The sequence below is a fragment of the Rhodotorula graminis genome (genome assembly GCF_001329695.1).
Source record: "Rhodotorula graminis WP1 unplaced genomic scaffold RHOBAscaffold_1, whole genome shotgun sequence".
Taxonomy (NCBI): domain Eukaryota; kingdom Fungi; phylum Basidiomycota; class Microbotryomycetes; order Sporidiobolales; family Sporidiobolaceae; genus Rhodotorula; species Rhodotorula graminis.
Window position 1 is genome coordinate 838411 of NW_017264928.1, and position 26375 is coordinate 864785.

Sequence of the window (26375 nt, forward strand, 5' to 3'; positions counted from 1 at the left end):
CGCCAGTAAGAAGCGGACTATATCATTCGGCTCAACACCCTCTTCGACTCGCTCGACTCGGCCAACCCGACCTCGCCGCTCCTCTCGCCCACCGACTCGACCTCGACCTCGTCCTCCTCACGCACCGCGCCCTTGCATCTCCTCCCCGCGCTCCTCTCGGCCTTCGAGTCCAAGCGCGGCGTCCACATCCTCGATGCCGACCTGCGCGCGTCGCTCCTCGCCCAGATCGCCGCCCTCCCGCAGGGCATGGAGCACCAGCCCGTCGGCGTCGAGCAGGTCCTCCAGCTCCTCGTCGGCCTCGGCGCCACGACCGAGCCCGCCGCTGCCCCGGTGGCGGCGGCCCTGACGCCCACTGTGGCGAGGGGCGCAGGCCCGGGCCCGGGCGCGACGGACGAGGGCTCGCCCCGCCCGAGGAACCGCCGCACGCCCTCGTCGTCGTCGACCGCCTCGTCCTCGTCCAACCTCGGCTTCCCACCCCTGACCTCCCCCTCGTCCACCTCGGCACTCTCCCTCTTCCCCGCGCCATCCCCTGCGCCGGCCTCAGCCGCAGCGCGCCGCCGCTCGTCCCTCCTCGCGTCGCTCTCGCGCTCGCCGCACGGCGGCAGCAGCGGCGGTGCGGGCCGGTCCCTCCGCCGCCGCGCCACGTTCGAGGACCTCGCCGCGCTCGTGCACGCCCAGGGCGGGACGTACCTCGGGGCGGGAGTGAGCGCCGAGGGCCCGCTCGGGGACGGGTGGAGCGCCGAGGAGCTGGCGGCGAGGGTGAGGAGGACCATGGGCGGCAAAGGACCGGTGCGTCGCGTACTCTTTCCCCTGGTCAATTGTTCTGCACGTCGTCGCGCAGCATTGTTGTCGCAGCCGACGCACTTCTTGTGCTTGGCCGACGTACCCTGACGCGTGCTTCCTCCCGCAGGCCCGCGACAAGGACCTCGTCAACCTCGTGGCGCCGCTCACGCCGCCGCAGCTCAAGGCGCTCGACAAGGCGTACGCGGCGGGCTCGGCGCAAGGGCTCGGCCAGGGCAGGTCGCTCCTCGACGTCGTCACGGGCGACAAGGCGTTCAAGGGCAACGGTGCGTCGGTCGGGCCACTCTCACTCTCTCGCGTCAGCGTGCTTGGCGATGGCGTGAGCAAGGAGCTTGCGCCGTGGTCTTGACCGGCAGAAGAGACGCCCGAGACTGACTGACTCGGACTGTGCCCGCAGTCGAGTTTGCGCTGCGAGGGCTCCTCATGGGTCCGCTCGCATGGGACGTCTGGCTTCTGCAGAAGGCCCTCGACTCGACGACGACCAACGAGGTGCGTCCTCCGTTCTCTCTTCCTCTCCCTCCCGTGCTCGTCAACGGATCTGACGGGCGCACGTTTCTCGCAGACCCTCCTCATCGACCTCCTCATCGGCCGCGAGCCGGCCTCGCTCGCCCTCCTCCGCGCCGCCTACACGCACCGCTCCTCGTCCCGCGCCCTCTCGTACACGTCGTCCGCCACCTCCTCGTCCACCTCGTCGACGACCCCGACCGCCTCGCCGAGCCCGGCGCCGACCCAGCCGACCCGCTCGCTCGACGTCGCCGTCCTGAGCGCGTTTTCGAGCAACGTGCGCCTGCGCAAGGCGTGGGAGGTGGCGCTCCAGGGGCGGTGGGAGGACGAGATCGTCGACGACGAGGCGGTCGAGGGGGACGAGGCGCGCGCGGTGGAGAGGAGGGACAAGCTGTTGCGCGAGGACGTCGACCAGCTCAAGGTGGCGCTGCGGCGAGGGGGCAACACCGAGATCGTGTACGTTCTCCTCCTTCCTCATCTCCCTTCTCCTCCTCGCGCGCCCGGTACTGACCCGAGCCCTCTCGTCCGCAGCGCCAAGGTCCTCCTCGCCCGCTCGCCGACCCACCTGCACGCGCTCGTCGCCGAGTACCGCAAGTCGACCGGCGGCCACTCGTCGCTCACCAAGGCCATCAAGCAGTGCGTCCCGCTCGGGCCCCTCCAGCGCGTGTTCCTCCACGCCGTCGAGGGCGCCAAGAACGTGTCGGGCGAGTTCGGGCACGGCGTGTGGCGCGATGCCAAGGCGGTCGAGCGGGCGGTCGGCGTCGAGAAGGGCGGCAGGCGCGACGAGCTTCTCTGGCGGTGCGTCCGGCCCTCTCTCCTCAACCAACTCGTTCACCCTCACTGACACCCTGCCTCTCGCAGCCTCATTCGCCTCCACTGGGACCGCCCTCGGTTCCTCGCCGTCCAGCTCGCCTACAAGCACAAGTACCGCCGCCCGCTCTCGGACCGCCTCCAAGCCGCGCTCCCCGCCGGCGCCCTCGCCGACCTCGCCACCGCGCTCGTCGCGTCGGCGAGCGCGCCCGTGCCACAGCCGTCAGTCGAGGACGTGCGGCGCGCCGAGGAGCTCGAGGCGCAGCGCCGGCGGGCCCGCACGGCGAGCGAGAGCAGCCTCGCGTCCATGGTCGAGGGCGAGGAGGGCGACGCCGTCGCGGCCCTCTCGGCGGGCAGCGAGGCCGAGTCGGGCTCGGACGCCGGCGCGAGCCTCGCCGGGCACGGGCACGGGCGCGGCGTGAGCCAGTCGAGCTCTTCGGAGCCCGAGGCGGGCGAGCTCGAGGCCGACGGCGAGCTGTCGGACCCGCCGTCGCCGAGGTCGCCGCCGTTCCTCGGCGCAGGCGCAGCCGACGAGGTCGCGCTCCCGCTCGACGGGGGCGACGCCGCAGTGCGCGCTGCGTCGCCGCACATCGAGCGCGTCCTGAGCCCCGAGACGCCGACCCTGCCGTCGTCGGTCTCGAGTCGGGACCTCGCGCGCTCGACTTCGTCGATGAGCAACCGCTCAGACGTGAGCGTCGGCCACCGCCCGTCCTCGTCGCTGTCGCGCACGCGCCCGTCCGACCTCGGCGGCGGCGGCGTCGGCGGCGGCGGCGGCGGCGGGCACCGGCCGCCATCGTCGGCAGCCGGCAGCGCCGACAGCAGCAAGCTCTCGTCGTCGCTGCGGCACGCTCGCCCCGTCGCGCCTGGGCGCGCCAAGCGCCGTAGCGAGGAGGCGGCTCGGCGCGCGACGAGCGAGGACCCAATGAGCCCGACCTTGTCGGCGTCGACAGGCATGCGCAGCCCGACGCCGTCCGGCCTGGACTCGCGCCGAGCGAGCCTGTCGCACTCGACGTCGTCGAGGTCGGACCTGTCGTTCGCGAGCTCGACCGACTCGGGGCGCGCCCTGTCGCGCTCGGCGTCAAGTGCGCCGAGCGAGGCGACGACGACGTTCGGCTCGCCGCAGATGCAGGGCAGCATCGACACGTCGTCCTTCTTCTCGACGCCGCTCTCGCCCATCCGCGACGAGGGCTCGCGCCCGTCGTCGTCCTTCTTCCCCAACCCGAACGAGACGCCGCCGCCCGCTTCGACCGTTCCGGCGTTCGACCTGTCCGGCACGAGCAGCACCGACCTGTTCGGCACGGCGGGCGGCACGCCCGACTCGCCCGAGCGCTTCTTCTCGTCGGCGGCGATGCGCCGGGACCCGTCGAGCCAGTCGAGCGGCGCCGGCAGTCGCCCGTCGAGCCTGTTTGGCGAGGGCGGCCTCGATGCCCTGTTCGCGTCGGGCAGCCCGGTCCAGTCGAGGGACGGCAGCAGCGGTGGCGAGCAGTTCCAGCAGCTCGTGCGGCATGCCCAAGAGTGCGTCGTCTGTTTCTCGGTCCTCCCAACGCGTCGAGCCCCGCGCACTCACTGACTCTTTTCCTGCCCCGCAGCCTCGCGCGCAAGCTTCGCGAGACCGAGGCGCGCTTCCAGGCGAGCGCGAGCGCGTACGAGGAGGAGGTCTCGGACCTCGAAGGTCGGCTGGAGGAGGCGCGTGCCCTCCCCGTGCACGGCCCTCTCCCTCGCCCACTAGACTGACCCGCCCTCCTCGCTCGCAGGCCCGCGCCGAGCTCCAGATCAAGCGCCGCGAGGAGAAGGAGCTGCGCAGCGTCGACAAGGAGCACCTGCAGCAGATCAGCTCGCTCGAGAGCGACATCTCGAAGCTCACCAAGAGCCTCGAGCGCAGCCGCGAGGCGTACGACGGCATGAAGCGCAACTACACGGCGACGTGCGAGGAGGCCGAGCGCCTGCGGACGCTCGTGGCCGAGACGCGCAGGGTGCGTCGACTCGTTTCGCCATCCTCCTCAAGCCGGGCCTCACTGACTCTCTCTCGGACCGCCCGCAGGAGAACCGCGCCGCCGAGGAGGCGATGCAGAGCCACGCGCTCCAGGTCCAGCAGTTCGAGCACGACCGCGAGCTGCTCCAGCAGGCCATTGCCCGCCTCGAGGCCGACCTCGCCGACGCGCGCCGGGCGCAGGACTCGCTCGACGACCAGAAGCAGGAGAACGTGCGTCCCGACTCTCCCTCTCTCTCCTTGGACCGACACTGACACAACCTCGTCCTGCCCTGCAGCTGTTGCTCAAGGAGACGATCGACAAGCTGCGCTTCGAGATCGAGGAGATGCGGTCGGTCGGGCGCAAGTCGGGTTTCCTCGACGGCGGTTCGGCGGGCCCGGGCGGCGCCTTTGCCTCGCCGCGCAAGACGCTCGACGATTCGATCAACAAGAGCCTCGGGCGCGAGATCGCGAGCCAGATGGCGGCGCAGCAGGAGAACGAGTCGAGCGAGGACGAGGAGGAGGACACGGCGGGCGAGGACGACGTGGACGACATCATCGTCACGACTCACCGTCGCATCGTACGTCCCTGTCTCTCTGCCCTCTCAGAGCGCCTCGTGACTGACATTGCCTCGTGCCCCTTGCAGAAGAAGCGCGGCAAGAAGAGCAGCACTGCGACCGAGCCGACCGTCACCCACGTCGAGACGTCCGTCAACGTCTGCGACGCCGACATCCAGACCGACCCGGTCCCCGTGCGCGAGATGGTCATCCAGACCGACGTGTCGGCCGTCGGCGACGAGCTCGTCAAGGCGTCCGAGGTCAAGCCCGAGGTCATCACGCTCGAGGCGCCGCCGCCGCCGCCTCGCACGTCGCGCCAGATGCAGGAGGACCTCGCCTCGAGCCTCGGCGTCCAGGTCGACCTCGTCCAGCAGTTCGTCGAGGCGCAGAAGAACCCGGTCAAGGCGTCGACGCGCTCGGTCCTCGAGGGTCGGCCTCCTGCGACGGCAAGTCGCTCGCGGTGGCGGTCCCGGCTCCCGAGCCCACTTCCTCACGCGCCCGCCTACCTCGTCAACGTGCGTCCGCTCACTCTTTCTCTTTCGGGGCCCGAGCCGGGCCGGACATTGACGCTCTCGGCTTCGACAGGTGTTCCCGCCGTCGGCTCGTCCCGTCGTCGCTCAAGTCCTCGACTCGAGCGTTAGCCTCATCTGCTACACGGCGTCCATTTACCTCCTCGGCATGATTGTGCGTCCCTCTCTCTCTCCCTCTGTCCCTCCTGCCGGACACCGCCTGACTCGGTCTCTCGTCTTCCCGCCCGCAGAGCGGCAGCTACCTTCTCCCGTTCCAGCACCGCCACACGGTCGCGTTCGACGCCGTCCTCGCCTCGTCCGACTATGCGTGGGAGGGCCTTGCGCTCGGCGCAGCAGGCGACGGCGGCTTTGCGCCCGAGGGCTTCGGGCAGTACCTGTACGAGTGCGTGCCTCTTTCCCTCAGGACGGGCGATACCACGTACTGACCCGCCTCGTCGTCGCGCAGGATGATCTTCAGCAGCGTCCGCACTGCGCGCCGCATCCCCATCTGAGTTGTTGTACCCAATTCGCCTTTCGCACTTCCTCTCCTTCTCCTTCTTCGCCCTTGTCGCCTGTCTCGCTCTAGAACCCCCTCTCTCGTTCAATGCAATCTCTCTGCCGGCCGTCACGAGCGATGAGAGACGAGAGAGTGTCTGCATTACCGATGGAGGGAGGGAAGCTACAACAGCGAGGAGGAAGCGAGGGGGGAGAGTGCTACAAGGGGACCGAGCGCCTCGAGACCTCTTTGCGACGACGTGCCCGCCTCGAGACAGCCCCGGCCGCCCAACACTGCCGTCCCAGCCTGACCATCCAGCTCGTCCACAACCACCACCGCGCCCGCGCTCCTTCGAGTCCCGCCGTGCCGCCGCCGAGCTCATCGACCGATACGCCCCTGACCCCTTTCGCCGCCGATTCGTCGTCTCACTCGGGAAGAGGAGAAGCTGACGAGGGCGACGAGAGGGAGAGAGGGTGCACCAGGAGAGCAGGGGGAGGCGAGGGAGGGGTCGAGAGAGTGAGGAGAGAGGGAGAAGTCGGGTCGAGAGGGGAGGGAAGGGGAGGAACGTTGGTAGAGGGGGGAGGGGGCTTGAACGAGGTGCTGCGGGGAATGCAAGAGTCAGTCGACGGTCGCTTGACCACGAGGAGAAGAGAGGAGAGAGGAGGACGCACAGCTCGTGTGGCTCAGAGAGGGACGAGCGCGAGAGGCGGCGAGCCGTCAGCGTCTAACAGACAGCTTCAGGCGCACCAGCCGCGTCTTGGCGCAGGAACTCGAACAGGTCAAACTCGCGCTCTTGCTCGACCGGCGGTGACGGCGCGGCGGCGAGGCCCGGGTCGGACGCCTCGAGGGCGCCGAGGTCGAGCCCGCTCGCCCAGTCGACCCACGCCTGCGCGACGACGTCGTCGGGCACGTGGTCGACGGGACCGTGATCGCCGATAGGAGCTGGTGCAGCGACGGGCGCGCCGTCGAGGGCTGTGGCGCCAAAGTCGAGGCCGAGGAGTGCATCGAGGTCGAGCTGGAGGCCGAGGTCGAGGTCGTGGTCGCGCGCGACGTCGACGGCGGTGGAGGCAAAGGGAGGAAAGACGGGTGGGACAGCTTCCGCGGCAGGGAAATGTCGTCCTCGCGTGCTACGAGGCGAGAGCTGTCCGTCTCCGTCGATCCGACCTCGGCCGCCGGTGCCGTCGAGTCGAGCGCGCCTCCTTCTCGTCGCTCGTGCTGGACCTGCTGCCCACCGGTGTTGGCGTGCGACAGGAGCTGCTCGAGGCGGCCAAACTTGGCCTCGAGCGACGACAGGCGGATCTGGAGCGACTGCGACTGGAGCTGCTCGAGGGCGAGCTGCGTCTTGAGCGACTCGTTCTCGTCCTGGAGGCGCTCGACGAGGGCGTCCCGGGTGGTCGTCGTCGTCGTCGCCGCCGGGAGGGCGGCGGTGAAGCTGGCCGGGGTGGGCGGCAGGGCAAACGAGGGCGACGCCGACGAGGCGGGCGAGTCGACGACGAGTTGGGCCTCGAGCTCGGCGACGCGCTTGGCGAGGAGCTCGGCTTCTTGACGCTTCTTGTCGCGCGAGACCTGGGCCGCCACTGCACGAGTGCGCACGAGGGTCAGCGTCGTCTCGGAGCGGTCGGGGGAGAGGAGGGAGAGAGGGACGCACGGCGGTTGCGCTCCATCCTGGCCACCTTCTTGGCCTGCTTCTCGGCTGCGGTCGACCGAGGTGCGCGCTTCTTCTTGGCCGGCCCGTGCGCGTCGTCGCCGTGCTCTGGTACCGCGGTGTCGAGGTGCGAGTCGGACGCGGCGAGCGAGGTGGCGGTGCGCTTCCTCGATGAGGCGCGAGGAGGCTCGGGAGTGGGCGAGTCCATGGTCGTGTATGGGTGTGCCCTGTACGGGCTCAAGCCAGCTCTGGGCCTGAGTAGCGAGGTGGAGGGGAAGGAGAGAGAGAGCGACACGAGGCAACCTCCACGTGGAACCTTCCGCCCTTGCCGCGCCGCGCCGAGTAGTGCGCCCGGTTCGATTCGAAACGCGGCCAGGGGAGCTATTCGCCGAGCTAGTAATCAAGCAGCGAGACTCGAAAGGTAATCCGACTGCCGCAACTTCGCCTTCCTCGTCGTCGACTCGCTTCGGCTCGGCCTCGCTCTCCCTGCACCCAGACGGCTGGAAGAGCTCGCTCAAGAGACGGGTGAACGGCGCGAGACTGTGCGAGGAGAGCGGCGGACGAGACGCCGGCGAAAGCGCGCACTGACCCTCTCGCTCTCGTGCGCTCAAAGTGCTCGACAATCTCTCGCGCTTCGACGGTGACGACGCGCAAAGCGACTGAACTGCACAACACTGAACACGGACGACGGCAAGCGGGCACTGAAGGGGTACACGGAGAGAGACGAGGAGGAAAACTCGGAAAACTCGAGGGAAAGCCGCCGCCGCGCTCAGTCGTCCTCCTCGAGCGAGCTGAGCCCGCTGTCGTCAAACGCGGCGCCGTCCGCCGTCTTCTCCATCTCCTTCTTGAGGCCGTCGTCGTCGGACGATGCGCCGTTCTCGGGCTCGGTCGCGCGCGCCTTGCCCTTGCCCTTGACGTCCTTGACCTTGTCGCCCTCGCCGCTCGGCTCGCCAGGAGGAGCACGCGCGCCGGGCGCCTTGGCCATGGTACGCTTGATGCCGCCCCACATGCCCTTATTCTTCTGGTTGCCCTGCTGCTGCTGCTGCGACGCGGGCTTGATGAACGTGCGGTTGACCGAGACGACGGGCTTGGACTCGGGCTTGCCGCCGACGATGGGCGCGGCACGCGGGACGACGCCGTCGACGGTCGTCTTGCTCGAGCTCGTCTTGGTCGACGCCGAAGAGGACGAGCTGGTACGGGGCCCGGGCTTGGGCTTGTCCTGCTTCTCCTCCTTGACCTTCTTGACGTCGTGGCTCGCCGATGATGTCCCTGCAGAGCGTGGAAGGCCGGTCAGGACGAGTACGATGCAGTAGGGGCAGAACATGAGGGCTCGAGGAAGGCAGAATGCCGAGATGGCTCACCCTCGGAGCGCTTCTTCTTGACCTGCGGCTTCTTGTCGCCGCTGTCGGCGTCGGAATGCTTGCGCTTGCCGCCGGTCGACTTGTCCTTCTTGCGGCTGCTCGACGACCCTGTGTTGCGAGCGTGTCAGTACTGCTCGAGGGAGGAAGGGAGAGGAACGAGGCGAACGGGCGAGAGGACGGACCTTGCCCGACTCCTGACGACGCGCGCACCGAGTCGGCGTTGCGAGCGAGGTCCCACTTCTCCTCGTCGGGCTTGCCGCCGTTCTTGACGCTCGCCTCGACCCACTCGGGCGGGAGGATCCACACGCGCTGCAGCTGCAGGGACGAGAAAGCGAGGTCAGCTCCAGTGCGTCGACCGTAGACGAGACGCTGAGAGAGCAGGGGCGCACCTTCTGGTCGGGCCCGGCGTCCTCGCGCTTCTGCTCGTTCGTGTCGAGGACCTCGCGCAGGACTGAGTCGGGCGTCGAGGCCGTGTGCTGCTCGAACAGGTCGCGCTCGCACACGAGATGGCTCAAGTAGTCGCTCGACGCGTGGCGGGTGGTGCTGCCGCCGTTCTGCTCGATGAAGCCGACCATCTTGGCCTTTGTGCGCTTGCCCTGGTGGCCGTGGACGAGGAAGGTGAGGCCGTCGAAGACGCCGGCTGATGGCGCCTGCCCGCTGTCGCTGGACGACATGGGCGAGCGAGGGTGACGGGCCTGGCGGGTGTAGAGGCGCTTGTCGGAGGCTCTCCTCTTCGTGTAGAGGTGAGCCGAGCGAGTGTGTGAGAGAGGAGGGAGGAGAGGTCGAGGTGCGGACGCCTCGGGCAGGCGGGGAGGAAGCGTCGGAGAGTCCGCGGGAAGTTTTCGCAGAGAGCTCGATGTGCGGGCACTTGTGCAGCACGCTGCTCAGTCTGCGCGACGGGACGGTGTGCGGCGTCGTCTTCCGAAGCTCGCAGCGATACTCGACGCGGCGAGGCCTGAGCGCTCTTGCTCGCCTCGCGCTCACCTCTCGCTCGCTCGCCTTCCTCTCTCGGTACAGGCTGCAGGCCGGCGCCTTGTCGACGGGAGGGAGGAGCAGAGAACGCACTGAAGCTATCATTCCAAGTCGCACGATCCAGGCCGCAAGGCGCACCAGTGAGGCTGAAGCGGCGTCGCCTGGACGCCGCGCCGGACCGCGCGATACCTGTGCACGAGCAGGGTCAGTGCTCGCCCGCGAGAGACAAAGAGACGCCGAGAAGGGAAGGACAGGACGGACCGCCAGTCGTGCAGCCGAGGAAGAGCGTCGCCGAGGTCGCGCTGGCCCGGCGCGACAGCTCCACCCATCCAGAACACCTCGGCCGCCGCCGCAGCTCGAGGCCTGGGCATCGAGAGGGAAAGAGAGGGTCAGGGAGATCCGGGCAGGCAGTGACAAGACGAGGACGGAGCGGGCGCACCACGAGATCGAGTCGAGGTTGGCCGGGCCGGCTTGCTCGGACCAGACAAGCGCTTCGCCGCCGAGGACGAGGTGTCGCTGCGCCAAGTCGAGGTCGAGGTAGGGGTCGAACGAGTAGGCCTGCGTGTCCATGCAAGTCAGTGACGGCTCGACACTGGTCGAGCAGGATGTGCGGGCCCGATCCACTTTTTGCCAGCTCTTGTACGGGCTGCAGTGGAAGAAGTATGTCTATCAGGACGTGTTTCGACTCGCAAAAGTGCAGCAGAAGAGAGAAGAGGACGTACTCGCACCAGGACGTCGCGTTCGGGGTCTTGCCGAGCCAAGATCCCGCTCCACCTGCGCTGGGCACCGTCAGAAGGGGGACGATGCGGCAGGAACAGGGGCCACGCACAGTCGAGGTAGAAGAAGTCGCTCCTGTTTCGTCGAGAGGGGAAAGGGAGAGTGAGCGGGGCGTGCGGCGAGGGGACGAGACGGTTGGGACGCACGCGGCGTGGATGAGGCGGTGGCCCTTGTCGGCGACGGCGCGGACGTTGCTCTGCAGGGTTCGAGGCGAGTGAGTACTCGAGTCGCCGAGGGTGAGAGGCGCAGGGACGCACCGAGTTGATCCAGACCATGACGACGACATCGCTGCCGAGGTCGAGGTCGTGCTTGAGGACCATCTCCTCCCAGACGACCGGCTCCTTGCCGCCCTCGCGCACCGTGTCGTGGATGCCGTTGACGAAGCGCGACAAGAGCTGGTCGATCGTGACGTTCTGCGCGGCGAGGATGGCGGACGTCGCAGGATCGTCGAGGTAGCAGCGCTCGTTCTGCAGGGCGACGAGGGGTCGGCGACGTTCTCGAGGGCGAGGTAGAAGAGTCGGGACGTACGACCTCGTCTCCTCCCGTGCTGAACAGCCTGCTGGACGAGCTCGAGGTCGCGTCTTGCAGAACCCGGCGCGAGAAGGCGAGCACGTCCGGGTCGCCGAGCTTGAGTTGCCCTGCGTCGAGATCGTCAGGCTCTCGTATGCTCGGAACGCGGGAAAGCGAGAGTGAGCGCACCTGCTGGAGGCTCGGCCGCGTATGTCGACCAAGGTCGAGCGTCGAGACAGGCGACGTAGTCAGGAAAGGCGGCTGCGACGGACGCCGTGTGGCCCGGCATGTCGGCCTGCAGACACTGCGAGTCAGTGATGGGTGCGAGAGAAAGAGAGGAGGAATGACGTACCTCGAGCAGAACAGCAATGCCGAGGCTCGCCGCAAAGTCGACGACGCGCTTGACATCTTCCTCGCGGTAGATCTCGTCGTGCGAGTAGGCGCCAAGGTCGGCGAGGTCGGGAAAGGTCGAGATATTGAGAGGCCAGCTCTGCGAGTCGACGACGTGCCAGTGAAAGACGTTGAGCTTGACCGAGGCCATGGTGTCCAGCGTGCGGAGGACGTCTGCAGGGAGGACTGATGAGCGCCGTCGCCGCTTAGACGGGAGACGAGGAGACGGACCTGGTACAGGGTAGAAGTTGCGCGACGTGTCGAGCATGAAGGCCCTGCGAGGAAGAGGTCGGTCAAGACTGAATAGACGAGGAAAGGGTGTACGAGGTGCGCACCTGTGCGGGAAGGCAGGACGGTCGACGATGCGCACCGGCGCTTGAGCGATGTGGCGCACAGCACGATGACCCTCTTTGCCGAGAGGAAGTGCATAGACGAGCTGGACAAAGGTGTCGAGCCCGCGAACGAGGCCAAGAGACGTGTTGGCGGCGAGCGTCGCCGCGAGCGGGGCGGTCGTCTCGTGACCTGAAGGCACGTCGAGGATGTAGCTCTCATCGAGCTCGTCGTAAGGCCTGCCGAGCTGGTCGAGCAAGGTCTCGTACGGGCGCGACGAAGTGAGCCGGACCTCGAGGCGGTCGAGGACGGCGGCAGCGTTCACTGCAAGGCTGCGTCGCGAAGAGTCAGACTCGCTTGACCAGGCGAGAGAACTATCGAGGGACGTACCGATCACTCTCGCCGCGGTCCACCGTGAGACGCAGCAGCAGGTCCGAGTCGAGGTGCCGACGAGCGCGGTCGAGGGCGACCCGGAGCTGTAGGACGGCGCGTCAGTCTGAGGTCGCACAGGGGCACACAGGTCATGAAAGAGGTGGTGCTCACATCGAGTGCAACAGGCTCCTGGCCCTCTAGCGGGGAGAAGTCGACCGAGTACGACGCGCCGAGTCGGACGAAGCTGGAGCCTCGCTCAACCGCGTGGGGCTTTGGCCAGAGGGCGGCAGCGAGCGAGAAGTAGAGTAAAAGGCACAGCAGATGTGCCCAGCTCCCCATCGTGTCGAGGTGGAGGAGAGGGAGGAGGGGACAGTGTCGCCAGCTGATGACGACGATTCGACCAGGGCGAGCGGCGAGGTCGCCTCGAACTTGGGCTGGAGGCGCAGTGGGCGAGTCTGGGTGCAGTGCTGGACTCGTTAGGCAAGTCTAGCGTGCGCCTAGCTGACGGCGAGGGCCGGCCGCCTCTCTGCGGCGGCGCACCGTGGCGAGCGTGCGACTAACGAGGTGGCTCGCAAGCTCTCTCGCTGCTCGACACAGAGTGGGGCAAACAGAGTACTGCGTTACGGAAAAGCTATGCACACGCTACTCAGGGGGGGAATCATGCGCGTCTCCTCCTCTTCCTCTTGGGCTCGTCGCCGGCCTCCACCGACCCAACCACGTCGTCGGCTTGACCGGCCCTTCAGTCCAGCTCCTCCACCTCGACGTCACCGTCCGCCATGTCCTCGTCCGTGTCGTCGTCGTCCTCGTCCATGGGGACGCTTGGCTCGTGGTTGGGGACGACGACGAGCCGGTTGGCCTTTGCGTCAAAGTCGATGCGCGCCGTCTCGCCGTCGCGGATCGACTCGTTGAGGATGAAGCGCGACAAGGGGTTGAGGAGCTCGGTCTGGATGGACCGGTTGAGCGGCCGCGCGCCGAACAGCGGGTGGTACCCGACCGACGCGAGGAAGTCGAGCGCGGCCGGCGTCGGGTCGAGCTTGATGTCGCGCCCGTTCTTGCGCAGGCGCTGCTGCACCTCGCCAATGCGGATGTCGACAATGTTGCGCACGTTCTTGCGCGACAGGCGCTCGTACAGGATGATCGAGTCGACGCGGTTGACAAACTCGATCGGGAGCGCCGTGCGCAGCGCCGAGTGGACGAGCTCGCGCGTGGCCGGCGGGATCGTGTCGACCTCGTCCGGCAGCTCGTTGAGGTACGAGGCGCCGATGTTGGACGTCATGATGATGACCGTGTTCTTGAAGTTGACGACGCGACCCTGCGAGTCAGTGAGGCGGCCGTCGTCGAGGACCTGCACGGGCGGGCGAGAGGACGGTCAGGGCCTGTCTAGTCTGAGGGCCGGAAGAGAGAGAGAGAGAGACTGTGAAGGAGGCGGGACGCACCTGGAGGAACAACTGGTGGAACTCGCGCGCGGCCTTCTCGATCTCGTCGATGAGGACGACGCTGTACGGCTTGCGGCGGATGTACTCGGTGAGCTGGCCGCCCGACTCGTGGCCGACGTAGCCAGGAGGCTGTAGGAAAGGGCGCGAGGACGAGGGTCAGTACCGGTCGCTCGGGCCTGAGGAAGAGGAGAAGGAGAGAGGGGACGCACCGAGCCGATGAGCCTCGAGATCGCGTGCTTCTCGCTGTACTCGGACGCGTCGATGCGCAGCATGGCGTCGCTCGAGTCGAACAGGAACTTGGCGAGCGCCTTGGCGAGGAGCGTCTTGCCCGTGCCGGTCGGACCGACAAAGAGGAAGCTCGCGATGGGCCGGTCCTGGTTCGACAGGCCCGAGCGGTTGAGGCGGATGGCGTCGGCGACGGCCGAGACGGCCTCGTCCTGGCCGACGACCTCCTTGCGGAGCGACTTCTCCATGCGCAGGAGCTTCTGCTTCTCGGTCGTCTGCAAGAGGGGGGAAGGGGGGCACGTGTCAGTTGCGCAGCTCGAGGACGACTGGACAGGGGAGAAGAGAGACGGGAGCGCACCTTCATGTTGGACACGGGGATGCCCGACCACTGCGAGACGACGGCCTGGATGGCCTCGGGCGTGACCGTGTCGCCGGCGAGCGCCTCGCCGCCCTCGGCGCGCAACTGGCGCTCCTCGGCCTTCTTCTCGTCCTCGAGCTTGACGAGGCGGTTGTTGAGCTCGGGGATCGCGTAGTGCCGCAGGTCGGCAGCGGTCGCGAGGCTGTGGCGGGAACGAACGGCATCAGTACGAGGTATCCGAGGGAGGGGGAGGGAGGAAGAGAAAGGTGGGCGACGTACTCGTACTTGCGCTCGGCGTCGGCAGCCTTGGCCGTGAGCTCGTCGATGCGCTTGCGGACGCGGTTGAGCTCCTCCGTCTTGGCCTTCTCGGCCTCGAAGCGCGCCTTGATGGGCGCGAGCTCGTCGTCAATCTTGGCAATGGCCTGCTTGCACTCCTCGATCTTGGCCTTGGACACCTCGTCCTTCTTGTCGCGCGCGAGCTCGCCCTGGAGCGCGTGCAGCTCAATCTCGAGCTGGAGCTTGGCGCGCTCGAGCCGGTCGACGTCCTCGGGCGCCGACTCGCGCGCGATGCGCACGGCCGAGCACGCCTCGTCGATGCAGTCGATGGCCGAGTCCGGGAGGCGGCGCGAGGTGAGGTAGCGGTGGGCGAGCGTCGCGGCGGCGACGAGGGCCGAGTCGAGGATGGTGACGCCGTGGTGGACCTGCGGGGCGAGCAGCGGGTCAGTTTTCGCTCACGTCGAGAGGGAGACAGTGTGTGGCAGAAAGAGAGAGAGCAAGGGACGCACCTCGTACTTCTCCTTGATGCCGCGCAGGATCGAGATGGTCTCGGCGGCCGACGGCTCGTTGACGATGACCTGCTGGAACCGACGCTCGAACGCGGCGTCCTTCTCGATGTACTGGCGGTACTCGCTCAGGGTCGTCGCGGCGATGATGCGGATCTTGCCGCGCGCCATGGCGGGCTTGAGGAGGTTGGCCGCGTCCATGCCGCCGCCCGACGAGCCTTGGCCGGCCATGAGGAGGTGGACCTCGTCGATGAACAGGATGACGCCCGACTCGGCCTTCTCGCACTCGTCAATGACCGACTTGATGCGCTCCTCGTACTGGCCCTTGTAGCTGTCGGAGGGAAGAGAGGAAGAGGGAGCGAGAGGGAACGAGGTGGGGGAAGGGGACGAGGGGGCAATGAGTCAGTGACGAGCTCGAGGAGGAGTGAGACGACGAGACAGGGAGAGAGAGACTCACGAGGCGCCCGCCATGAGAGCGCCAACGTCGAGGCTCCACAGGCGGCCGAGGAGGTTGGGCGGCACGTCGCGGTCGACGATGCGCTGCGCGAGGCCCTCAGCGACAGCCGTCTTGCCGACGCCCGGCTCGCCGATCAGGACCGGGTTGTTCTTGGTGCGACGCGACAGGATGCGGATGCAGCGGCGGATCACGTCGTCGCGGCCGATGACTGGGTCGAGCCGTCCAGCTTCCGCCTCGGCCGTCAGGTCCTTGGCGTACTTCTTCAACGCCTCGAACCCTTCTTCCGAACCGCGGGAATCCACCTTCTTGCCACCCCGGACGGCGGCGGCGGCGCGCTTGACGGCGTCGGGCGTGGTGCCGGCGTCCTTGAGGATGGCGACGATGGACGGGTCCTGGCTGCACGCGAGGATGAGGTGGTCCTGGGCGATGAACGAGTCGTTCTTGTCCTTCATGATCTGCTCGGCCTGCTTGATGACCTTGGCGCAGGCGGGCGTGAGGGTGACATCGTCGGGAGGCGGTTCTTGCGACGGGAGGCGGACGATGTACTTGGCGAGGCCGCGCTGGACGATTTCAGGTTGTGCGCCGGCTGTTGCAAGGCGTGGCAGGACGAGGTGGAAGGTGGTAGGGCAAGGCAGAGGGTCAGCAAGTTGAGCCGAGGTGGGGGGGAGGACGAGGACGAGGAGATGAGGGAGAGGGGAGGGAGCGCAACACCTCCCTGCGCTCCAGGACCCGGCAGAGAGCAGGCGACTCACCCTTGTTGAGGATCGAGTGGAGCAGGGTCTGGCTCGTCTGGCCCGTGGCGCTCGTTGTTGGCGAGAGAAGGGCGGAGAAGAGGTGCACGGGTGCGACTTGCGGGTGCGCGTTGTCCTTGGCGAGCTCGATGGCCTGCTGGAGCGCAGATGCGGATGCTTCTGTGAGCTTGTCCATGGCTGTGTGTGTAGTGCGGTGTGCGGTGGTGCGAGGTGCAGAGGGAGAGGAGTGAGGAAGTTCGGCCGAAGTGACGAAAGCTCCCCCACTTTCTCAATCCGTGCCTCCCCTCTAGCCAGAGCGATCTCGAACTCTCGGTCACTTTCTAGCACCGCCTCGAACCCGCTCGCGTGCACGGACCTTCGACGACCCTCTCCACGATTCGGTTCTCTTCCACGGCAGCGTGCGGAAACTGAACTCTCGAGTCTGCTGTTGCACAAGCGGGCTAGACGAGTCGTGACAAAGATGCACAGGCGCGAGGGGAAAGAGGGCCGGTGCGAGAGAACGACGGAAAGTGGTCGAGGAGGAGAGCAAGGAGGCGGCTCACCCGCCCGGCCTCGAGTGCGGCTGCGCAGGGCGGAATCCTCCTGCACGGGACGCAGAACGTCAGTGTGCACCCACTGAGAGGAGAAGGAAGAGAGAGAGAGGACGCACCGCGACCGCCGCCACCGAACCCTCCTCCGCCCGCCGACGGCTGGCCAAGGAAGCCGCTCGCTCCTGCGCCGCTGCCGCCGGGCGACGCCCTGTACGCTCCGCCCTTGTGCTGCCCTCCTCCTCCTCCCCCGCTGCCGGCGCTCCCTGCGCTGCCCGGCGTCCTCCCTCCTCCCGAGCCCGACCCGCTCGCGTTCGAGAAGCGACCGGCGCCAGACGCGGCCGACGGGTGCTGCTGCTGGAGCGGTGGCTCGGGGACGAGGGTGCGGCGGCTGCGGCTCGACGGCTGCTGCTGGGCGTGCCACAGGTGCGAGGGCGCGTAGGGAGAACCGGCGCCGTGCGAGGGCCCGTGCGGCGTCCAGCTCGCGCCGACGTTCTGCTGCGGCGCGTGGCTGAGCGTGCTCGACGCGCGGTACTGCTGCTGGTGCTGCTGCGCCGAGTGCGCGCCGGCGGCGACGAACGTCTGGCGGGCAGTGCTGCCGACGCGAGGCGTGTGCGCAGGGGTGCTGCCAGCGCCGACGCCGTGCAGCGCCGCCGGGAACGACGCCGCCTCGCCGGGCTGCAGCAGCGCGCGCTGCTTGGCCTTGTCGTACTGCGCCTTGAGCTTGGTGTACGCCTTGGCGTTGGCCCGGTGCGTCTCTTGGAGCTCGTGCGCGCGACGGCGCTCGAGCGCGAGGCCCTCCTCGGCCGCCTTGACGCGGTCCTTGAGCAGGCGGATCTCGGCGTGGGCATCGCGCGTGATCGTGTTGCACTGCGACTCGAGAACGGCGATGCGCTGCGGGCGAGAGAGCGGTCAGGTCCGTCTCTCGCTAGGCGAGAAAGGCGAGGGGGGACGCACCTCCTGCGCGTTCTTCGTGATGAGCGCCTGGAACGCTCCTTCTTGTTGGACCTGGTGAGTACGTCGTCAGTATGTCGGTCTCGATATAGCCTCGACAGGTAGAAGCGGCCGGACCTGGTACGTGTAGAAGTTGAGCGCCCGGCTCGCAATGTCGAGGATGGTCGTCGGCGACATGCCCGACAGGATAGACGTCTTCCACGAGTCGTGAGGGTTGAACGTCATCTGCGCGACGTCGTCGCTGCGGCAGGGACGTCAGTGCGAGTGTAGGGAAAGGAGGAGGGAAAGGGCTCGAGCGCACAGGTCGGGAAGGGACGTCTCGCACGCCGGGCACACTTGCGGCGTCGAGAAGAGGGCGTTGGCGCACTCGATGCAGAAGATGTGCGAGCTGTGTGCGCGCGAGGTACCGAGTCAATGACTGCGTCCAGCAGAGGTGAGGCCGCCGAGGAAAGGGGAGCTCACCAAGTCGTCACGACGGCGCTGCGCGGTGGGGAAAGGACGAGGTGTCAGCTCACGAGTCTGCCCTGACGCTGTCACCCTGCAGAGACGATGTCGAGCCGGACGCACGTGCCCTGTGTGCGTGGCAAAGCCGAGTCAGCTCGCGCCAAGTGCAAGTCGCCCGACCTCGCGCCGCTCTCGCCCTTCTCGCCGAGCACAGAGAGAGAGCGGGGACGCACCTCGACTGCGAGAGACTTCCTGCAGCGCAGGCTGTTGCACCGGAGCTCGTCCATGCTGGTGCGAGGGCGGGCCGGGAGAGCGAGTCGAGCGAGAGGAGGCGGGGCGGGTCGCGGCGACGACGGGGTGTCGGTAGAGGGTGGGGCGGTGTGACGGGGCGAGACGATAAAGTAGCTGGAGAGGGCCGCGGAGCTGGTCCCGGCGAGGGCAAGCGAGGTGCGCAGCGAGCGAGAGAAAGAGAGGAGGGTCCGGCGGCCGCTCGCTTCGCCTCTCTCCTCTCGCGAGTCGTTGGTCTTTGCTGAAGCTTTCTGGGCTCTTCCGAGCACTCGAGCTGAAGAGCGTGCAGCGAGCGCCCGCCGCAAGTTGAGCGTCGACCTTCCCAAGTCCTCGCTCTCGCTCGTGCCCCAAGTCGCTCGCCGCAGAACGAGAGCTGCATTTCGGGACTCGCTACCAAGCTGCAGAGAAGGACAGAACGAGGGGGAAGTGAGGGCAAAGACGGGAGAGTGCACAGGGGAGAGAAAGCTATACAGAGCGAGGGGAAGGGGAGACCATCCTCGTCACACGAGCGCCTCGAACGACTCGTCGCGCCCGTCCTCGTCGGGCCCACCGTGCAGCGCCGCCATGTCGTCGTCGTCGCCCTCGGTGCTGCTGTCGCCGTCGCTGGCGAAGCCCTGATAGACGACGCCGCCGGGCGGGGTCGGCTGCGGCTGCGGCTGCGGCGCGGCGGCGTCGGCCTGCCCGACCGGCTGGGCCGGCTGGAAGCCCTGCCGCCGCGCGAGGACGAGGACCGCCGCCGCCTGCGCCTCGTCCCTCCTGTCCTGCTCGCGCGCCTCGCGCGCCCGCTCCTGCTCCTGCGCCGCCTCGAGCCGGGCGTCGCGGTCCGCCTGCACGACGGCCCGCACCTGCGCGCGCATCTCGTCGTCCCTCGCCGCCTCCATGCGCTGGAGCTCGTCCTGCTGCGCGCGCATAAAGTCGACGCCGAGGTGCGCCGCGCCGCCGTCGGCGTTGTCGAGGAACGAGTAGTCACCCTCGAGGTCGTCGGCGTCCTCGATTGACGAGGTCTCGGAGCGGGTGTCGGCGGCGGCGGCGACGGCCATGTGGCGGCGTGCCGGCATGGGGACGAGGGACGGCGCGACTCGAGGTACGAAGGCACCGGGAGGGGCAGGCGCCGACGGGCGCGGTGTCGGCGAGTAGGTGTGGGCCTGCTCGTACGCCGAGGAGGACAGCGACGGCGACCACGGCTGCTGCTGCTGCTGATGGTGGCGATGGATGGGGAGGGACGGCAGGAAGTGCGACGAGAGGACGACGGGCGGCTGAGGACGGCCGGGCTGGACGGCGTACTGCTGGTACTGGTGCCGCATCGGCGTCGAGGTAGGCTGGGCCGTGCCGAACGGCATGATGGGCGACGAGTTGAAGGACCCGAACGCCGACCGCGAGTGCGACGCCGGTCCGTCGCGCGGCGGGGCGAACGACACGCACGGGCCGGCCGCGCTCGCGCCGACATGCCCGCCGCCGCCGCCGCCGCCGCCGCCGCTGCGACTGCTGCTCTCGCCGCTGCCGCCGACGAGCAGGCTCGCGCTGCGTGCCCGCTCGAGAGCATCGTGCTCGCGCTGGACCGCCGCGAGCTTCGCGAGGAGCTCCTTGTGCTCCCACGCCTCGTCCTTCTTGCCCTCCTTGACCCACTTGCGCCACTGCTTGACGTCATGGACAGGCCCGTGGCCCTCAAAGTCGTCCTCGTTGCGCTCGAGGACGCCGACAAAGTCGAGCCACTCGTACGCCGGGAGCGCTTTGTCCGACGTCGGCGGGTCGACGTAGACCTTCTCGACCTTGGACTGGCCCTCGTCGTTGATGTTGCGGATGACCTCGACCATGCGCGCGACGCCCTGGGGCGAGACGCCGTCGCAGCAGCGCACGTCGAGGACCTTGAGCGACGGGACGAGGGAGGGCAGGCGGACGACGAGCCAGTCGGTGATGCTCGACTGGTACAGGTCGAGCGTCGTGACCTTGGCGGCCATGCTCGCGAGGCAGCAGTGGAGCTGCCAGTCGGACACGTCGAGCGACTGGAGCTCGAGGTGCGTCACGAGGGGCGCGTTGCGCCCGAGGACGGCGAGGGCGCCGAGCGCGTCCTCCTCGAACAGCGACTCGACGTCGACAGCGTCGACGACGCACCGGTCGAGGGCGGGCATGCACAGGACGGGCGACGAGTAGTAGTCGTCGTCGTACGACGAGGACGTGTCGGCCGTCTCGAACGTGGCGAAAAAGGGCGGCGACGGGCCGTACACCTCGAGCTGGCGCAGGACGGGGAGGAGGATCGGGACGGCGTCTGCCCAGGGCCGAGCCAGCCCCGTCGTCACGAGGTCGCCCGGTTCGACGAGCGACGGGTCCGTGACGTGGACGTGCTCGAGCCAGTCTTCGGCCTGGTCGTGCGCCGGCTCGAACTCGACGCGTTCGACGCAGATGTACTCGAGCGTGCGGCGCGCGAGGCGCAACAGGAGGAAGATGGCGCGGCCTTCCCACGTCGAGTTGCGGAGCTCGAGGCGCTTGAGCGACGGGAGCCTCGGCAGGTCGATCTCGTCGCCGAGGTAGACGTGGCTGAGCCTGAGGGTCTCGAGGTGGTCGAGCGACGTGACGGCCTGCTCGAGCGGGTTCTCCCACACCCAGGACCGGTCATCGACAGGCGCGATGGTGAGAGAGGGCGGAAGGGCCTTGAACTCGAACGTCGTGACGGTCGGGAACATCTTGAGGAACGCGCCCGACAGGTACAAACCGGGCGCTGCGACGATGAAGCGCGCCCTGTACGCGCACAGGGGAGGAGAGGATGTCAGTCGACCGCTCTATCGCCAAGAGGAGGAACGAGGGAGGGAGAGGGACGCACTTGCGCAAGTTGCAAAACGTCGGCTCGAGGCTCAGCTGACCGACAACGTCGAGGACGTACAGCGACGCCTGCGTGTTCGGGTACAACTCGACGTCCAACGTGCGCAACGACGAACAGGGGCGTGGCAGCGCCGCTGCTGCCGACGGGCCGTGCGCGGCCGCCGGGACCGAGACGGACGCCTGGGCGACGAGGTCGAGGATCCAGCGCGTGCGCTCGGCGAGCCAGTCGGCGGGCAACGCGGACACGTGACGACCCTGACGGTCTCGGACCGAACGAAGGACGAGGCGCAGCAGGCGGATGCCGCCGCCGCCCTTGATGCCGCCGCCGGTCGTGCCCGCGCGCAGACACACGGCTTGGCACATGGCGTCGTCGTCCGCGTCGAGGTACGCGACGAGAGTCGACCACAGGCGAGCGTCGTTCGAGATGTGGTGGTTCCACGAGCGCGAGACGCGGCACAGCGACGCGGCGTCCTTCTGCGACAGGAACGACAGGACGTTGCTGAAGACCTCGGCCGGGAACGGCGGCAACGGCGACGTGACGATGCCCTGGGTCGAGCTCGCGCCGGGCGACATGGGCGGCGTGCCGGCGGGCATCTGGGGCGTCGAGATGGTGGCTGGGCTGCTGTCGGTCGACGCCGCGGCCGAGACGTCGGTCAAGGGCGGCGAGAGCGGGAGCGCGTGTTGCGGTACTTGCGGCTTGTTGGCGGGACCATAGACGACTGCTGCGGCGGCTGTGGGCGAGAGAATACGCGTTTGCGCGAGGGTCAGTGGGCCTGTTTCGCGGACGAGGAGGCGATGCAGGGAGAGTGGGGGGGCCAGGTCCGCCTCGGCGGCACGAGTGGGCGCGCACGACTGCTCACAGGCGAGTCTGAGCCTAACCCTGCTCGCACGAGGCACGCAAGGCCCCGACGACGGCGAGAGGCCTGCGCCTCGCCCGGTCGAGAGGCTCGGGACGAGACGGACGCACCTGTTGGAGCAGGCGAGCCCTCGCCTTGAGCCGGCACGACACCCGCATGTGCTTGTCGCTCGGCGTCCATGCTGCTGCGCCGGGTCCCACGGCCGCCTGGGCGCGTTCGAGGTCGGGGCGACGACGCGTCGGTGAGCAGGCGGGGGCGGCTGCGGATGAGGGCGACGACGCCGCGGGCGGGCGGTGCGACGGGCTTGCGGGCTCGATGGTACTGCTGTGCGTCGCTGGAGCGGTGCTAGGCGCAGGCTGGGTGGACAGCGAGCAGCGACGATTGAGAGCGAGAGAGCGCGACCGGAACGATGACTGGACGACTCGGCATTGCGCTCGCCGTCTCTCTCTCTCGGTCGGTACGAGCAGAGACGAACGATGTGGATAACGACGATGCAGAGGTATCAAAGAACAGAGAGGACGGGCGAGGTGGGGGTATCTTCATCAGCGCGTCTCATCCTCCACCGCCTCCTCTCGACGCGCGCAGGATCGCCAATCTCCCTCCGAGACCTTCCCGCCCCCTCGCGCGCTCCCCACCCTCGTCGCACCGGCACCAGCTGGCCTCACTCGACGAAGCGCACGGCGTCGATCCCGACCGCGCGCCGCACGTGTACGATGGCCGCCACCTCCTTGACAAACTCCTCGAGCAGGATCACGTTGTCGAGCACCGTCGACAGCGACACGGTTGCCGTCGCCGCCACCGTCGACGGCGAGCGCCTCGTGGCCGTCGTCGAAGGCGGCGGGAACGACGACGACGCCGACGAGCGCGCCGAGGGTGACGCCGCACGGGCCCGGCTCGACAGCCTCCGAGTCGGCGAGTCGGGCGGACCTACCGCCTCGCGCTCGTCGCCCTCGCCGTCGTCGTCCACTGTCCGCCGCGGCGCCGGGCTCGCGACGACGACAGGCGTCACCGTGATGGCGCCCGTCTCACGGTAGTGCGCCGCGAACGGCGACGCCGGGCCCTGGCCCGCACTCGCTCGCGGCGGTGGCGGCGGCGCGAGCCCTCCTCCTCCTCCTCGGGGCGACGGCGACGCGGGCGCGAGCGACTCGTCCGACGCCGAGCGGCGCAGGTGGCTCGTGCGCTGGGCGTGCGAGCGCGGCGGGGTGTGGAACGACGCGGCCGGGGTCGACGGCGTGCGGCGGTGCGCGGCCGACGGGCGGCGCGGCGAGAAGAAGCCGCCCAAGCCGCCGAGCGCGGGCGACTTCTTGGTTGCGGCGTCGAGCGAGGGCGACGGCAGCACCGGCGGTTTGGGCGGGGCGAACGCCGTGTCGTCGAGTGCGGCGCCGAGCTCGTCGCCCTCAAGCGCCTCGGCGAGGTTCTCGGCAAAGAAGAGGCCCTCGCGCCGCTCGGCGAGGTACTTGTCGAACCGCGGGATCGTGAGGCGGTACTGCTCGATCGAATCGGCGAGGGCGTCGAGGGTCGACAGGAGCGAGTCGGACGACGCGAGGGCGGCACGGGTCGCCGACGGCGGAGCGGTGCCGGTGGATGCGGCGCCTGTCAAGACGTGCGTCGGGTGCGGCGAGAGGAGCGCGGCATGACGGCTGCGCTCGTCGACCTCGTAGTCGTCGCTGCGGTCGTCGCCGTCGTCGCTCCTCGGCGAGCGCCTCGGCCGAGGGCTCGCGCCCGACACGGCCGTCTTGACCTGGCGAACGACGGGGAGGAGCCACCCGTCGAGTGACCGGTACGGCGACAGGGCGAGCGCGGCGAGGACGGCCGTCAGGGCGAGGTTGACGTCGGGCGAGTGCGAGAAGAAGCCCGCGAGCGACTCGAGGAGGAGCGCGACGAGCTCGGCGGTCGGCCGCAGCTTGTGCCGGTAGCCCGTCTTGGCCGCCGCGTAGTCGCACGCCGACAGGGACGGCTTGCTTGGGCCAAAGAGCGTGCTCCGTCGCCGCGGCTCGATGGGCGGGACGGCCGCCTCGCGCGCCTCGTCCGGCGACGCGCGCAAGCCGCGCCGGAACCCGAGCTCGCTCGCGAGGCTCGCCTCGGCGTCGCGCAGGTAGTTGGCGAACCCGGTCGTGACCATCTCGGAGCCGCCGCCGACGGCGCGCATGCGGCGGTAGGTCGGGTCGATGCGGCCGACGAGCGAGAGGAGCGTGTCGAGGAGGTCGAGGTGCAGCGCGACGGACGGCGTGGACGGGAGGGGCATGCCGAGGAGGGGACGTAGAGCGGCGGCGGGCGTCTTGGCGAAGGCGGAGGACCGACCGGTGCGAGGCGTGCTCGGGCCGTCGTGCGTCGGGTAGACAAACTCGTCCGAGTCCGAATCATCGGCCGTGTCGAGCGCAGGATGCCGTCGCGGCGGCTCATCGTCCGACTCGTCGTCGTCGTCGTCGTCGTCAAGGGCGACAGGCGGAGCGCGGAGCGTGATCGGGAAGCTTGTCGCCGCCTCGTCCAGGACCGGGTCGAGGAGGGCCATGCTCCACCGGTCGTGCCGCACGAGGACCGTCTGAAGGAGCTTGAGCGCTGCCGCCGCCGTCGACGCCGACGACGAGTTGACGTGCGACACGAGGAGGTCGCGCAGGCTGAACCGCCCGTGCGACGTGTAGTAGTCGCCGCCGCGGCCGGCGGCGGGCGAGGGCGCCGTGCGCTCGACGAGGAGGAGCGCCGACGACTTGCGCCGCTTGACCTTGCTGAGGAGCGTCGGCGGCGTCGACGTCGACGACGAGGCGTGCGCCGGGCGAGGTCGGCGCGGGGCGGGCGAGGCGGCGTGGTCCGCCGCCGTGTCGTCGGCGAGGAGGTACCCGAGGATGGCCGCCTCGAGCGTCGAGCCCTCGGGCACGACGGTGAGGAGCGCGTCGAGGTACGTCAGGACGGCGACAGCCGACCCGTCGGCGTCGGAGCACTCGAGGACGGACGGGTACAGGACGCTCTGGAGGAACAGCTCGCGCACGGCCGACAGGATGGCGCCCGTGAGCGCCGTCATGACGAGGTGCTGCTGCCGTGCGTCGTCGCTGTCGACCTTGTCGCCGAGCGCGAGCCCGTCGGTGCAGCGCCGCAGGACGTCGCGTGTGAACTCGACGAGCTTGAGGAACCCGTCGAGGCCGTCGCGGAACTCGGCCGTGCCCGTGACGCCGTAGCCCTCGGCGCGCAGGCGCGCCTCGTCGTCCTCGCGCCGGCGCTCGGCGGCCTCGGCGTCGGCCTCATCGCCGTGTAGGGCGCCCATGCCGCCGAGGACCATGCCGCCGGTCACCTGCGCCTCGCCCGGCGCGGTCCCGCTCGTGGCGGTCGCGTCGGCGCGGACGACGAGCTTGGTCGGCAGCAGGCCGTACAGCGCGCCGAGGCCCGCGCCGAGGACGTCGGCAAAGTCCGAGTCGAGGAGGTACTCGGCAAAGGCGAGGACCGCCTCGCGAGCGGCAGCCGGCGCGGTCGTCATGGGCGACAGGCCGCCCGACGTGTCGAGTGACGGCGTGTACTGGGCCGGGTAGCCGAGCGCGACGTCGACGAGCGACAGGACGCCCTCGCGTGCCGAGTCGCCGACGTCGCCCTCGCGATGGATGAACCGGAGCAGGTACGAGAACAAGAGGAAGTCGTGCTCGGCTCGGCGGCGTGGCGAGCCGGCCGACGTGTGCGACGTGCTGAAGGCGAACGAGGTGTCGCTCATGGTCGCCTGCGACAGGGTGGGCGAGACGGGAGGGTCGGACAGGCTCGACAACGGGATCGGGCGGTTGGCGGCGGCGTCCTTCTTGCTCGCTCGAGGCGGTTTCTCGCGGAAGAAGATGGCGAGGAGCTCTGGTCTCTGCAGGCGGTGGGCTGGTGAGCGGCGGGGCGCGCAGAAGGTGAGGCGACAGGGACGCACCGTCTTGATCCGGGCGGCGACCGTGCACATGACCTGGACGACGACGAGCTCTTCTGCTCGGCTCAGACCGCCCTCCTCGTCGACGCATCGTCGCAGTAGCCGCACTCTGCAGGACGTGTGCGAGGTGAGCGAGAGTTGCACGGAGGAGCGGACGAAAGAGGAGGGGAACGTGGTGCTCACAATGGGCGGTTGACGGCGCTGTGCGACAGCCAGCCCTCGTCGAGCTCGATGATGGCGCGGCCGTACCACCTTACGAGCTCCTCGCGCAGGCCGGCGTCGTGCTCGACGAGGCCCACGAGCGTGCCGAGGCTGCCCTCGCGGAGCAAGTGCTCGATCCCTTCGGGGAGCACGTCGGCGGTCGTCGCCTGAGCCGAGTCGGCCTTGAGAGCATCGAGGAGCTGGTCGAGGGCTGGGGCGACTGCTGCTGGTGCCGGGGACGAGGCGAGGAGCGCTTCGAGTTGGGCGACGACGTCCGGGGTCGAGAGCTGCGGGGTGACGGGTGCGGCGGGCTTGCGTGGCGCAGGAGACGCGAGTTTGGCGACCCTGGACCACATGCAGCAGGGTCGCAAGCCGGGATGCGAG

The 26375-nt window shown here is 69.0% G+C and overlaps 6 protein-coding genes across 6 annotated transcripts; 1 reads left to right on the plus strand and 5 right to left on the minus strand.

Moving 5' to 3' along the window:
- Nucleotides 1–15: 15 nt before the first annotated feature.
- Nucleotides 16–5663, plus strand: RHOBADRAFT_50691 (uncharacterized protein; the record flags this gene model as incomplete). Its single annotated transcript, XM_018415445.1, has 14 exons — nt 16–789; nt 911–1067; nt 1199–1290; nt 1364–1761; nt 1837–2103; nt 2167–3630; nt 3705–3771; nt 3870–4088; nt 4157–4318; nt 4384–4665; nt 4732–5157; nt 5228–5326; nt 5403–5554; nt 5618–5663. Exons 1-14 carry the CDS (start codon nt 247–249, stop codon nt 5661–5663), a joined length of 4374 nt encoding a protein of 1457 aa, XP_018274241.1. The 5' UTR covers nt 16–246.
- Nucleotides 5664–5784: 121 nt separating this feature from the next.
- Nucleotides 5785–7500, minus strand: RHOBADRAFT_50692 (uncharacterized protein; the record flags this gene model as incomplete). The annotated part of the gene is made up of 3 exons (XM_018415446.1): nt 5785–6247; nt 6319–7224; nt 7296–7500. The coding sequence occupies 2 exons, from the start codon at nt 7498–7500 to the stop codon at nt 6365–6367; spliced, it is 1065 nt and encodes a 354-aa protein (XP_018274242.1). The 3' UTR covers nt 5785–6247; nt 6319–6364.
- Nucleotides 7501–9726: 2226 nt separating this feature from the next.
- RHOBADRAFT_11317 (glycoside hydrolase family 20 protein) lies at nt 9727–11453 on the minus strand (the record flags this gene model as incomplete). Its single annotated transcript, XM_018412043.1, has 11 exons — nt 9727–9814; nt 9887–9988; nt 10065–10183; nt 10250–10271; nt 10348–10404; nt 10451–10477; nt 10549–10598; nt 10660–10869; nt 10931–11040; nt 11102–11207; nt 11265–11453. 11 exons carry the CDS (start codon nt 11451–11453, stop codon nt 9727–9729), a joined length of 1080 nt encoding a protein of 359 aa, XP_018274243.1.
- Nucleotides 11454–12743: 1290 nt separating this feature from the next.
- On the minus strand, nt 12744–16189 carry RHOBADRAFT_10933 (uncharacterized protein; the record flags this gene model as incomplete). Its single annotated transcript, XM_018412019.1, has 8 exons — nt 12744–13349; nt 13441–13569; nt 13650–13940; nt 14024–14225; nt 14303–14724; nt 14809–15136; nt 15263–15848; nt 16015–16189. The coding sequence occupies 8 exons, from the start codon at nt 16187–16189 to the stop codon at nt 12744–12746; spliced, it is 2739 nt and encodes a 912-aa protein (XP_018274244.1).
- Nucleotides 16190–16552: 363 nt separating this feature from the next.
- RHOBADRAFT_40739 (uncharacterized protein) lies at nt 16553–18226 on the minus strand (the record flags this gene model as incomplete). Its single annotated transcript, XM_018413760.1, has 8 exons — nt 16553–16596; nt 16664–17435; nt 17499–17549; nt 17613–17736; nt 17797–17883; nt 17958–17975; nt 18033–18067; nt 18173–18226. 8 exons carry the CDS (start codon nt 18224–18226, stop codon nt 16553–16555), a joined length of 1185 nt encoding a protein of 394 aa, XP_018274245.1.
- A 360-nt stretch (nt 18227–18586) lies between these two features.
- Nucleotides 18587–26347, minus strand: RHOBADRAFT_50695 (uncharacterized protein; the record flags this gene model as incomplete). Its single annotated transcript, XM_018415447.1, has 6 exons — nt 18587–20963; nt 21046–21775; nt 22012–22225; nt 22581–25733; nt 25794–25899; nt 25974–26347. 6 exons carry the CDS (start codon nt 26345–26347, stop codon nt 18728–18730), a joined length of 6813 nt encoding a protein of 2270 aa, XP_018274246.1. The 3' UTR covers nt 18587–18727.
- Between the last annotated feature and the right edge of the window lie 28 nt (nt 26348–26375).